This window comes from Culex pipiens, chromosome 3 (genome assembly GCF_016801865.2).
Source record: "Culex pipiens pallens isolate TS chromosome 3, TS_CPP_V2, whole genome shotgun sequence".
In the NCBI taxonomy this organism is placed as follows: domain Eukaryota; kingdom Metazoa; phylum Arthropoda; class Insecta; order Diptera; family Culicidae; genus Culex; species Culex pipiens.
In genome coordinates this window covers 133,366,765-133,381,402 of record NC_068939.1, presented here as the reverse complement: position 1 = coordinate 133,381,402, position 14,638 = coordinate 133,366,765, and the positions used below count along the sequence as shown (strand labels likewise).

The 14,638-nt window shown below is 43.1% G+C and overlaps 1 protein-coding gene across 1 annotated transcript in view; it reads left to right on the top strand.

Moving 5' to 3' along the window:
* The window catches only part of LOC120422476 (protein bunched, class 2/F/G isoform), a 207,762-nt gene that overhangs the window by 183,923 nt on the left and 9,201 nt on the right, over positions 1-14,638 (top strand). The window contains exon 6 of the mRNA XM_052709974.1: positions 10,645-11,268. Coding sequence (XP_052565934.1) covers positions 10,645-11,268 — 624 coding nt within the window. The remainder of the gene's footprint in view (positions 1-10,644; positions 11,269-14,638) is intronic.

Below are 14,638 nucleotides of genomic sequence, written 5' to 3'. Positions count from 1 at the left end.
CAAGCTGCATTTTTATTTGTTAATTTTGAAATGCAAAAAGGATTTAAAAATTGAAATGGTCTTAATAACTATTGATTGAATAAATCGTTTTCAAGTAAATCTTCCAGATCAAATTTTGTTCACGTACATTCAAGAGTTAATTTGGCACGTTAGTCTTTTTTGCCGAAAAATCTAAATTTCATAATTCTAACCGGCTCCGTGGCTTAATGGTTGCAGCTTCTGCCTCGAAAGCAGAAGAATCAGGGATCAAATCCAGGTCGGTTCCCATGAAATTTGGAATCAGAAATTGAACTTTGAATATGATCAAAAAAAAGAAGAATCAGGTGGAATTCGATCTCACACCTTCGGATTGATGGTCTGGGACGCTAATCAGTCGGCCATCATGGAGTTAATGCTCTAAAACTGAATTGATCCGTAGTGACGAAATAATGTCACAAGGTATAACATATCTAACCATAGGGGGATGGCGTCACTATTTTTAGACAACGTTTTCCACTTTTTCTCCATCGAAATCGACTACTTTATCGACTTCATTTTGCTGGGCGAGATAGGATGCCGTCTATTTTTAGACGATGACTCAGCACTTTTCCACTCTTGCACTTTAAAAACCAGATGGCAGCACGATGTAACGCCACGTCCCTATTAACACCGTCTTAAAACAACCCAGGGTCATCTTATATATTCAGGAACTGGACGAGGGAGTCGTGGATTGCCTGGCCCGAGTCATCTGCATTACCGATCTATGCCTGAACAATTTCAGATGAAACCTATGGTCATGACCGAGTCATTCATACATACAAAATACTCAATTTCATATTTCAAACCCAACATTCAATATTGTTAAGCAAAAATTATCACGAAATGCTTCATACATTATTCTACTGATACGAAAACTTGTTGAATATTAGAGGTGGGCAAAAAAGCGAGCCGCTCAAAGAGCCGGTTCACTAAAAAGAGCGAACAAACAATGGCTCACAAAAAAGAACCGCGGTTCTTTTTTTAACTCGGATCTTTTGATCATCTTTTTTAACTCTTTTGAAAGAACCGTTCCAAGATGATTTTTTTTTATACTTAAAAAATATAAATAAATTGAAAAAAAAATCATTACATTTTTTACAAAATGTTGTGTTAAATTTATTTTTGAGAAATGAAAATTTTATTTCAAGTATTTCAATGCTTATAAAATAAAGCCATATTTGTCCCACAAGTGACAGTTCGTCACTTTTTAGTTTGACTTTGTCAAACCAACGGGGTACAAACTAAAAAAGAGCCAAACGAAAAAGTGACCAACCACCGGGGTTTGAGTGTAATTCATTTTGCTGTTTGCGGAAGCGAAATTGCTGGCATAAATAAATTTGAAAAATCTTATATTATAACACACTGCAGTTTATTTATCAAAGTTTCATTAAACCTCGAATGTTTGAGATGAAATTTAAAATTATTTTGATAAACTGGTAAGAAAAACGTTGAGTTTTATTTTGAATGTGTTGCATTGAAATAAAAAATCATCAAAATAGGAGTCTTGCATGGCATGTTTTTATATTCTATGTTAGTTGTTGGAGCTAATGTAGGACTTTAGGATCATGATCGGTTGTTTTTATTGAAAATATAATAGATATCACAAATCGTATAAGTTTGATCCAGAACTTATTATGAAGAAAATTGTATTCTGAGTGTGTTGCGGTAATGAAAACTTTCACGATGAGAAAATTTACACAGGTTTAAATATTTGGTAAATGTTTTCAATTTAGTTCGTGAAATATTGAATATTCGAGTGCTGATACGTTTGAGGTGGAATGACCCATAAGATTTTTTATCAAACAATATTAATTTGAGTGTATATTACATTTCCGGAACCAAGTTAAATGCAATTCTGATTTGTTGGTTCACGTGGATAACCTCCTCCTTAATTATGTTTGACCTGTTTCCCTTTTCCGAGCCTTGCGGGTGTTTGGACCTCCTTCCAAGTTCCCTGTCCATCTAAAGCAAATTCCTAAAAAAGGCTAAATGAGGCAGAACAATGTAGCTTCCCTTTTCATTGACACCAGGCCTTTTTTGTTGGCAATCCCACGAGCGACGATTGCACCTACTTCTTAAATCTACAGAAATCATCGGGATCGTGCTATCTTGTCACAACAGCCATTTTGACGCAAAATAACATACTGCTTCTTGCCAAATTCCCACTAAAGAAGCAAATCTAATCAAAACAACATTTTTTTATGACGAGTGTCAAAATTGCATTGTAAATCTCTGGATTGAATCACGATGACATGAAATCGATTTAAACAGTTCCACAAAGATGGCTATCACCTCATAAATTTTTCGATAACACAGTCCAACAAGATTTTGTCTCTGAGACGAGTATATGTGTTCCTAGTAGAATTTTGCCTGCTGAATCCGAATCCGGGTCCAGAATTGCTCCAAATGGTCCCAATTTTGAGATACACTCGTTTGAAATGTTAGTTTAGGCCAAAATTAGCTACTTTCTCGATTATTTTACAAAAGAACTATTGAATAAACAACTAAACCAATACATGTATCTTACAGTTCACGTTTTTCCCTTTCTGAAACACTCCTGGTTTTTAAAATTTGATTGTTTCTACGCATATTTATAGCCATTTTAAAATTATATTTTCAGTTGGTTCTCATTCAAGTTTTTCCAACTTGCATGCAATTCAAATTATGCTGGGATATCAATAATGAAAATCAAAAATGCTTTGCAGAACGATAAATAAGTTTGTCTCGGTAATCTAACTGACCATATTTCATGTAATTTTGTCTGCTGAATCCTTTCCTATCATTAGATTTTTTCAAAAAGGTCAGCTTTTTGAGTAAAAATTTAATTTTCGATGATTTTTTCAGAATAAAATCTATTTTATGCTAATGTATGGCTCAGAGATGACTAAATGTCGATGTCTCGTCAGTCTAATTGATCATTTTTAATGTATTTTTGTTTACTGAATCCATTCCTATCATTAGATTTTTTTTAAAAAGGTCAGGTTTTTGAGTAAAAATAGATTTTTTTCAAAATAAAATCTATTTTATGAGCAGTTCTCTTCGAAATCGGCCAATTTCAACCATTTTTATTTGCTGTATTTTTTTTATTTGGCTCAAACTTTGTGGGGGCCTTCCCTATCGCCAAAGAAGCTATTTTATTTTATAATCATATGATGAATAATTTCAGGAAATACCGAGATGATTTTGGCCTATGTGTCTCTGTGGGGTAGTTTTATACATTAATTTTTCTTGGTCAGTAATTTATATTGTCCTACAGCAATCTGACCCTTCCAAGAAGTCCGACGCAACCGGAATGTTTCCATTCCGCGAACGTGCCATTTCCACGCGGAAGCAATGACATTTGTTTTTGTGGTTAATTCATTAGCGGGATTTTCCGGAATTTTGATTCATAGCGTGCATATTTTTTTGTGGAGGCCTGGAAATTGAAGTTCTAATTGCACTCAAGTCCAATTTGCCGTGTTCCTAGGAACTCGTTAAGGTCTGTCGATTCCAGCTACCATGCACTGGATTCTACATAAAGTTGACACTTTTTCGCTTGAATTCAAGGGAGGCTCGACACCTCCAAAACTCCAATCGAACCACATTAACCGCGCGCTCCAATTTGGAAAAAACCTCGTCAAACTTCCCATGAAAATCCAAAAACACTCCAAGGGGCCGCAAAACCATTTTCCCAAAAAACCTCGGCCGGCGATCAAGCAAACAAAATTGCCGCGGCCGCCGCGACGCGTGCCAAACGTCATTATAGGCCTGCTACGACGGTCGGGGAGAGACGTAGGCGACGCGCGCGCCAAAGGGGCGCGGTTCCTGCGCCAACCACCGACCGACGACCTGCTCGAGAGAAGAGCAAAGAGAGCGAGGAATCAAGCAGTGGTTGAACGTGACGCGCGTAGGAGGCTGAAAAGAAGAGTAAAGAGAGAGTTTTTTTTTGTTCTTTGTGGGAGAGGAGAGTTTTGACGAGAGCGGGAGCGGATTTTGTTCGTTGGTGTTGGTGCTGCGAGGTGGTGGGGATACGCGAGTTCATTCATCGCGAGCGCAGCCCCATTGGTAGCCTCCCATTTGCGCGCGTGGAGAAGAGGAGAAATGCTCGCCATTGATTGGTGCTCGTGGCGCGCGAAGGGGTGTGCGTGCGGGTGACAATGAACGTGCTCTCGTGTTTGTATTGCGGCGGCGGCTGGTGAAGAGAGTGAGAGAGCGGCTGGTTGGGGAGCGCGCTCCAACTCCATTAATGGCCGGAGAGCCGCGCGGACTCTAGATTCATTTCATTCATAAAACTGAACGGGCCGTCGCGGCGCGGCTTCAGTAGTATTTGGTGTGTCCTGGCGTGAACAGCTCACGACGACCGTTCGAGACATACGTTTGAGAGGCATCCCTACCTCCTCCCTGCTTTCCCAGGGTGGTACAACGGTGGACGCTCCCCCAAGCAGATCCAAAGAGAAGACAGCTTGAGGAAAATTCCCAGTGGAAGCACAGCGGAAAATTCCAGCAATTAGTGCTTTTTTCTGAAAAGCTCAATCAAGAAAAAACGAAGAAAATCTCGGAAGTAATAGTGAAGGTAACAATTTGTGAAAACCGTGAACCAAAAGGTACGAAGAAGTGAAGTGACGGGAAAAAAAGTGGGCGGTGTTACTCAACACTGAAAACGAGAAGAAGAGTGTGTGTGTGTGTGCAAAAGAAAGCGAATATGCGAGCAAAGCAAAGTGCAAAAAAGTCGTAAAACAAATTGACAAAAGAAGCTTGACACCCCCCGAAGGGTGTCGTACACGGTGGGCGTCCAAGACATCTGAGTGAGACCGAATCAACGGTACAAACAGTGTGAAGTGATCAGCATAAACCCCTCAGCCAATCGGTAATGAATCAGTGAAGCACCGCACCGAAGAATCCACTGTGTTAGCCAACCCAGGCAGTCCGGACCCGTTGCCGGAAGCGAACCCCGAACTTCTCCACACGGCCAAGTCTCCAGGTAACCGCGCCGGAACACCTCTTGATTTTGTCCCAACTCAACGAAAGCAAGCAAATTATCGATCCACGGCGCGTCCACCCACGGCCACCCGGCCAGGCCCTCCAACCCGTGGGAGTCAAGTCCATGGCAACGTCGTCGGCGAACCATGCGCGCAAAATTTTTATGAATGAAATCCAACTTGTGAATGAAGCGCACACCCGACGGAACCCGACGGAGTCGGCTCCTCACCACTCGTCGTCGTTTCCAAGGTCACTGTTCTGCGCAATCTGTGCCTGCTGTCGCTATCGGAACTTGGGCCGAGCACGCGCGATAAGCGTCGTTCTATCGATTTTTCCTGCGTTGGGATCCGCGAGGATTTCATTCATGAAAATTTTCTCCTCTGACGTCATCGAGGAGTTGGCCGCCGGCGGTCGTGATTATCTAACATCCCATGGCCAGGGTTATATTCCCGGCCGCGGCGCACATGTGTGGTGTACTGTACCGAAACGTGTGCAACATGTATAATTTGGAGCACGCAATGCTAAATTTATCGGAGTGACGGGGTTTTCTCGAGGAAAATAAACACTTGTCGAGATTGGCGTTGTGTTTTTAGTTGGGACGTCACGGATTGGGAAAAAGAAAGGGTTGGCACGAAGTTCCCTAGGGAAGATTCGGGTAGACGGATAGACTATAGCTTGGTTTGGGACGGAAATAAAGGGAAAGTGGAACTTGACGTTAGCAGCATCTATGTTTACTACCTTGCGTTTTTATTAGTTGGACTGTCAGAATGTCTCATACGTGAATAACCTTCGACATTTTGAAAAGCGTTGTGAAAAATGGCGGCCACTCGTTATCATCTATAGAACGTGACAGTGTGTCATGGAATTTGCAAACCCATTTTGGATTGCATAACACTTTCAAGGCCAGGGTTTGCATCAATAAGCAGAAGCAGAATTCGTTCTTTAAACACAAGTTGAATAGCATGAACAGCAAAAATCAGTTCTCTTCTTTATTGTTTTGATGTATTTCAAAAATATTTAAATAACAAAATCATCGATGTGAATCGGGAAGGCAACGCCACACCACCACACGACTAGAATTTTCAAGAGCAAGTTTATGGAAAATATATTCGGTTACTAACGAAGGTTCTGCGTGTTGAAGACGATAGATAGGACGATAGAAAGCATTCTGTCCAATTCAGCAATTAATTAAAGTTGAACAGAAGTCATCAGAGATCAGAACAGAAATTCATATTTTACTCACAAATTTTAGTCATTGTTTACATAATTTTGATTGAAATACTTTTGAAAATTTGTTAGAAATGACAAATAGCTAACGTAATGAAAATAATCAATATTTTTTTGCCTGTATTTTTTCCAATCATTTAATAATTTTTCAAAAGCTAAACCTAATTTAAAGCAAATTGGCATTGTAAACAATGCCTACATTTTATATATGCTTTATTTTTTTTGCTTTGATTGCTCCAAAATAAAACAACCAAATAGGCCGTTGCTAACAAACTTCCAAACAAAAGGATTATAATTTTTCGAACTTTGTCAAAGTTTTCTTATGACATTTTTTTAAATGTTCAAAGGCTGGCAAAAAAAACATTCTTCAATACATAAATATTGTGTTGTTTGTTGTTGTTTTGCAAGTGTATAATTCCTTTCGAAAAAAGGTCAGATAAAAAAACAAAAACTTAACAATTATTGGATTTTGAATCTTAAGAAAATTTACTATCTTTGACAGACGCATTACTTTAAGGTCGTGGATGGTGTCTTTCACTTTTGGGGAAATTATTGTCAATGATGGTTTTGAATTTAAGTTCCAGAAATAGTAAATTGAAATGAAAAATTCACCACGATATTTAAAATGCTTCTACAAACAACAAAAAGAAAACCATTTTTTGATTGATACATTCTCAATCAAGATTTGAATGTTTTTTTTTTCTGGAACAAACATAGCCATTGTGCCAAGCATTTTTTGATACTTTTTGTTTAATTTTTTTACTTAATTTGGACAGATATTCAAAATATCTAAAGTTAGTTAACTATTTTTGAGAATAGTTTTTTACATTTATTTTCAATTAGAAAATAATAAATTGTACCAATATTTTGCAAAAATGATAATGTTAATATTTTGCAAAATACTAGAAATCTCATAACAGTTGTTAAGTGTCTTTCCTTAGTACTTTTGTCTGCCTTTGAGGTTATGAAAAAGTGTATCAGAAAGATACAATATTTAAAAGAGAGTTAATAATTTACTGTACACTCGATTTCACATGTGTTCTATTTTGATCACAATAATCAACATTTAATACTTTCTACCTGGGTGATGAATAGAGAGAATGCGTAACGTGATTTTCGAATGATCCCACTTTGTTTACATCTACAAAGTAGGAGGCTGTTCAAGCACAAGAATGACTTTTTTCTTAATGGCAAATGAGCTGTATTATAATCAGTAGTATGTGTTCTATTTTGTCTAGTTTTTGTCATCTTTTGCTGGAAAATTGTGTGTGTTTTTAGGCTTAGATCGGTTTGAAGATTATTTTCTTTTTTACGGGTGACAAGAACTGCGGTCATTCTGCGAAGTCGTGGATAAATTCCCTGGCTAATTTTGGAATCCTGCTGCTCTTCCTGGTCCAGCGAAAAAAGTTCGCCAATTCTAGCGAAGCTTATCCAACAAACAGAGCAGATTTTCACTAAATCAGCAGGTTTTCAAATGGAATCAAACAATAAAGACAGCTTCTGGATGGATACAAGCTTTGGCCAGAGTCGAGGGACATAAACTTCAAAAAATATTTGCAACGGCCTAATATTTATTAAAAAAATACGATCTCGCCTACAATCTTCAATTCAAACTTTTTTCATTATTGCAAAAAAAAAACAATTTTTAATGATCGATAACAATACTACCTACTTTTGGCGAACAGTAAATTGGTTCCACTTTGACAGTTCAAAATTGAGGCCGTTTTGCGAACGACTATTCAGCACCCAGCTTTCTACCTTTTATTTCCCTTAATGTTTAAAGACGAAATGATAACTTTATAAATATTTTGTAAGGGGCAAATAAAATTATAAGACGGTCTTATTTGTTAAGAAAATTCTTAACCTAGATTTAAAATTTAATCCAATTGTTTTCCTTAAAAAATAGTTATTATAATTTTTAAATTTGATTTCTTTTGAATAAGGCCATTGCAAATTATTTCAGTTTTTTAAAAACAACTTATTGAAGGTTTTTCAGATGCAAATTTCAAAATACAAGAGTAATTTAAAGCATTTTCCAAAACAAAAATGCAGAACATTTTCTGTCACTTTCCCCAAGTAGCGATCACTCATTCCCAACTAGCGCTTTCCAGCGGCGTCGCTGCATTCCGCTATAAATAACGACCTGGTCGCCTTGGTCCACTCGCAACCGTAACAAGTGTTTTTCCACCCGCAGAAAAACACGACTCAGATATTTTCACATTCCCTGCGTTTTCCCGAGTTCATATGCGACGCAGAGGGTTTTCCTCCAAAATAAACAAGATATTTGTGAGTTCGTGTGTGCGTGTGACACACCGGGAAAAGCGCTGTTAATGTGTTTATTTTTACAAGCATGATTCAGTCGGGGGATCGCGATCGCCCTCAACCCGCCAAGAACCGGAATGTATGTTATTCTAATCAGCTCTCGAGGCGGATTAGCGCGCGCAACAAGTGGTTGGTTCTTTCCACCAAACGCGCAATATAAAATTTAATTAATGGGACTCTCGGACCGATAGGATGATCTCTTTAGCATCTGCGCGCCCGTTGACTTGCAAGTCCTGGGATCCAGGGGGGACTAATTACCCAATCGGGTCGTCCAGCCTCAAGTGGATAATTTGATGGCTACCGTCACCTTAAATGGAGCGTGACAAGAGTCCGGCCATCCCTTCTTGGGGAGCAGCAGGATCCGGGCGTGGGCGTTTCGCGTTTATATAACACAGCTTGAAGAAGTTCGCGGAGATCTTACGAAATTGAATAATTCCGACGTCGCCCTGAAAATGGTGGCGACATCTCGGCGGGTGACTCCTCAATCACTTTTGACAGCTCCTTTTTTTTTTTTTTTTTTTGAATGAGTTCTTTTGTTCTGGTGAACTCGGCAGACCAAGATATGGTAAATTTTGGAGAAGCTCCCAAGTGTGTCTCCAAAAACGAGTGCTAATGAAGGTGCTAATGATAATTAACAATAGTCGGAGGACGCTTCGCGGGCGCTAACGGCAACCAATTTGGTCAGTTCCCATAGGGTGTAGTACCCCCGCCGATATTTGGGCAGCGCGACGGAGAAGCGTCTGTTTGCCCGGCTGATTAGTCCCATTACCGAGAGCCGGCTTCAATTAGCGCGTCAGTCATTGCGCTGCACGAGCGCTTTCTCCACAGAATGTCACAACAAACGCATAATTGACCCCTTGACGAATCCGAGGAATCCGACATTCCCGGAGATCTCCATCACTGCGTATAGAGTACCTGCCCGCGGCTGACAGCGCGTCGTCCAGCTGTCAATTACGGTTCTAAATCTTATCTTAATCTGATGCTAACATACTCTCATAAGGTATAACCTCGCGCGCGTAGATTAAGGTTCCCGAGAACTCCGAATTCTTCTCGCGACAGCTAACACGCGATGATTTCATTTGGCCTGACCACGGTCTTCTCAACGGCCGGACCGGATCGGAATGACATACCGAACTCGCGCGAGAATTACTGTAGCAAGAGACACAAGCCTTCGTCGCGCGCACCTACCCCGCGGGTAGAATCTATAAATTTAATACGTTTATTTTGACACTTTTATTCCGGGAGATCGCGGGGAGGGCCGAGGCGGACCAGGTCCCGGGTGTGAACGCGCTTTCTTCGCTTCCCTTATTCCGATATTTTATTTTTATTATATAAACATTTTCTTTATCTTCTATAAATTTTATTGTTGATCACTTTCCCGTCCCCTTTCCCCTCCGGCTTCTCCGAGTCCGAAATGATTTTATGCTCCCTTGTGAGATCCGATAAGACGCGGTGACAGATATATGTGGCCCCGCCGGTCCCCGGCGAGTCACATAGTGGATCAGATCGGAATCTGGTTAATCGATCGCGACCGCGTCACAACGACGCTGATAATGACTTGCCCCCTAAAATGGGTCTGAGAATTGCTAGTGTTTGAATCCATTTAGGGTTTCCCCCTAGATGACATGCTCTCGCTACGCAATTGGCATATTTGTTATTGTTTTTGACCAGCGTTTGACAGAGGCTTACCTTCTGCATTGTTTACGTTGATGCTTTGAGCAAATTCAATGTTGATACTGCTGAAGGTAAGCAACTGTCAAGTGATTTTGATTTTTCACCGTACAGAAAACTGTCAAACTCACCAAGATCCATCAACGCGAGGTAGTGCAGCGAAACTCCCCGAAAATTACAGCTTTGTCGGCAGAGCACGCTCGCAACGCGTCTCGCTCGAGCACGCCAAATGTTTACATACCCAGTGACACAGTAAGACCGTATCGCGCCGCTCAGCGGCGCGGGAATTGCTCTAAATTAGAGCCGTGTCAAGTGTCAATTGTTTAATAACATTTAATTAATTAATTTTACGACTAGTTTGTTTTGCCTCGGCCACTTTTGGTCTTCGCAACTCGACGCGAGTCTAGTTAGGTTCTAATGCGTTTCTCTGTTTCTTTCCTCCAACAGGTGGCGTTGCCCCTGGACCACCAGCAGCTGCCATGATCATGGAAGGGCTAGAAACCTTGGTTGCACCACCGCATCACACATTCCTGCTGACGGAATCGGCGGCTGCGGCACACTTTAACGTGCTCAGTTTCGATACCTGCGGCCTGTTCAAGACCGCGGCCACCACGACCTCGCTGGGCCTCAACAACAACAACTCGGCGACGCCCAACAACAACCATCACCATCTGTACCATCCGTACCATCACCAGACTCATACTGCGACCCAGCATCACCAGCATCAGCACCAGCACCAGCACCATCATCAGCAGACGGCTCAGACGTCTAGCGCCAACAGTATCAGCACCGCGTCATCCTCCTCGACGACCCAGACGACTTCGACGTCGGCGTCCTCCACCTCCGTGTCCACCCTCAGCAACTCCCACCATCCCCACCTGAGTCTCCCGACGGCTACGGCCACCGGGCACCACTCGTCCGACTCGAACCTGCACCAATCGTCCGAGGATCCCAACTCCCAGTCCCAGGGTGACGCCCAGCCCGGCGATCTCAACACCCCCGTCACGACCTCCGGTGACATCCCGTCCTTCTTCGGGCCGTCCACCGTCGTCGAACCGCCACCGATCACAGGTAAGACCCGAACCATGACCGTGCCACCTAGCAACCAATCGCTCGAACTTAATAACCTTGGCCGTTTTGACAGCTCAGCCTCAGAACTGTCAAAAAATCAATCGAACACCGTTATTATGAATCACCCCACCTTCTACACCTAATGACCTTGCCCATTTTGACAGCTACTTTACCATTGAGACCCCTAAGCCCATCCGCAACCTTCCGGAAGGTCCAGAACTTATCAAAACATTAGCTACCGAGTGCGTGCCTGCCTACCCGCCGATAGAGGCGCTAATCCGACAATCACGCTTCCTCGCGCGCCGGTCGTGACTGATCATCTTGGGGAGCGTGAGCGGGCTCGCACTCGCGGGAGCATTCCCGAGATAACGCCGCGCTTTAAAAGCCTATAAATAATAACTACTGCTGCAGAAGCCACGCGCGCAGGTCGCCCTAACGGCCGCGGGTCATAGCAATGGTGGAAATAAATCAGCGTTTGGTGCGGGCGTGGGGGGTGATGAAGTTTTGGGACGGCTTACGACGGGGAAGTTGTCCCTTGAAAATGCAGCTGGCGCCGACGACAAGGCGACATTGTTGCATAAGAAGGACAAGAACATAGATTAGTTTTCATGAAGTTCCCGAAAATTTTACGAAACGCTTGTGAAAGAATGAAAAATTTACGTTGAATCACCCCTCGGCGCATCGTTCTGTCAAAACCTTATCTTGACCAAAAAGACAGAAATAAACAAATCAAAGCTGATCAACAATCAGGTAAAGCAAAGCCTTTCACAGAACTGTCAAATGCACCGTTGCAAGCTGAAATATGTTTGTAAACATTGTTCAAACTTCAAAAGTCAGAGAAGCGGCCCCGAGGGGTAGCTCAAAATCCACAACTCAACTCATCTCCACTTTAATCTATGGAACTAGCCTACTTTCTAGCGCAAACCGCTAGAATCTTGTACCAGAAGCTTGCGTGCCAATAAATTTGCCAAATAAGTTGACTTGCCGCCGCCGCCGCTACCACCGAACACGGCCATTATATTATTAAATGAGCGAAAACATTGCAGCGGCGCAAGATGGTGGAATAAATTTCCCGTCCGCCCTCGCCCTCTTCAAATTAACTGGAAAAGTGCGAGATTCCAGGGCAGCCGCAAAGCGGCAGCGGCAACTCGCTTTAATGGCCATAAAATCCTAGGCGAAACTGAGAGTCGTCCGCAGCTGATTCGGCACGCTAGGGCTGGCAGCACTGCTGTCACAATGTTTGAGCGAATGCCAAGTGTTGCGAATTTCGAAGTGGAACGGGAAAATTGTGTAGTTGCGCGAAAATGATGCGGTTTTTGAACTCGCGTTATGCATCACGGTTCTCGGGGGTGGACTCTTGGGGTTGAAGGCAAGATTGTTGCCCCGGCGATGGACGCGAAGCGATTTGGCAAAATGTCACGTAGAGACAAATCAGGGTGGGAATTGATGTTTTGGTCCTTGATGAATCATCCCTCATTACAGCAGCGATAACACTGCGTTTGACAGATGGCTACCTTGAGCATTATTGACCTTGAATGCGTTTATCGCATAAATTTTTTGACAGTCCAGCGTTGGCAGATTGTTTCAACTATTTTTGCTAGAAATTTCAAATTGATGACAACCGATGCACTTGTTGCTGCACCCACACGATAATTAAAGACAAATCTCGCCAAAAGTGTTGAAATTTAGTGCACAAAACCCCCCTTTGCCAATAACGGGACCACTTAAGTTGGTTCTAAATTACTCGTGTCATATTTATGACTTTATTACGGCGAAGACCGCGCCAGCCGCAGGGAACGAGGCCATCAACGCGCCAAAGGACAACTCGTCCAAAGCCCTTTCCATCTCCGGGCAGAGATTCTTACCAAGGAGCATAATAATTTATATTTATTTTTATCTTTTATGTGGCAAACGTTAGCACAGCGTTCGCTGGCGCCGTCAAGCCGGGCGCGCAAAAAGCAAATCCTTCCAGGCCGTGCCCCTTCGAAACCCGTGAACTCATCGCCCGATGATGTCCTCACAGTTGCTCTCAGGTGTGGCCCCGAGGGTCAGGCGCGCGCTGTCAGTGTGACACACTGTCAAAACCTGACTCATCGGCCATCGATCAGTGTGCGCGCCAGCAGTAGTCGGAGTCCTGATCGGCAGGTCACAACGATCGAATAGAAGGGGTGACAACTGGAATCACTGTGGAGATAGCCTGGCGACTTCGAAAACAGTCTGTTTGGCAACCTGTCGTCTACACATTTTGCTTTGTTTACAATTTGTTTATTTTTTGAAGCGTTTTCTGTTGCGTTTGCAAACGTCAAAAATCTCATATAAACGTCAAAAAGTGTCTTTTTTTCAACATTTAATGACAGTTAAGAAATGTGAGTCTGAAGCTGCAAAAACAATGACCTAAGGACTGTAGAATTGGCAAGCGTTAGTATTAGCGTTAGCACCGATTGTATACAATTTTCCCCGTGTTGCCAAATCGTCTTGTTGCGTTCACCAGTCTATTTCTTCAACTACAACGCGCATTTAAAGTGGAACCCCCTTGCGGAACCTTGGATAGCTCGGTTGTCAGCAGTCAGATGCATCTCACGAGGATCACGTCGAGACTGCGGCGGAAGAGGTGCGTTCTGCGCCCGACAGTTCGTGATGATCTTCCTCATAGAGATCAACACACACAGAGTCACACACAATAAGTGATTCTGTCTTCCTGCCTCCGACCTCCAGCGGCGGCGACGACGACGAGCCCTCGGGGAAAACCTGTTTGGGCTCCTCCGTGTTCCACACCCTACAAAGAGCCATCAACGGCTGCGTCCGACTCTCGCCACTCTCCTCCCCAACCCGCAGCCCTGACAGCAGAACAAGAAAAAGGGAACAAAATATTAAAAATACACCACCCCGGCGATCAAGACAACGCGGCCCGGGCGAAGAAGAACCTCTTAAGAGCTACAAAAGAACTCGGAGCTCAGCTCGCCCCAGAGATAAAAACAGTCAAGAAGACAGTTGGCTGCTGTCGCACCTCTTCCACAACAACGCGCGGAATGATCCGCGGCATACCTTCCCGACCTCCTCCAAGCGCCCCCTCCTCCCCACCATGCTCCAAATACACACTTACGCCGTCCGAATCTTACCTCGTTCATCAGCATAATTTATGAATTAATTCTCTAGACACACTCCAGTTCCGAAGTTCCCGTCGGGGTCCCCCCCGGCCCGGTTGGCACATAATTCTCTGTCACACTTGGGGCGCGTGGAGAAGTCGCTGCCGCTGCTCGGCGTTGGGATATCTATTAATAGAGAGTTCGTTTCATAACCATAACTCATCTCGCAGCGGTGGAACCACCGCACCTTGGCGATCGACGAGCTGGTTCTTTTCGGGACTTCT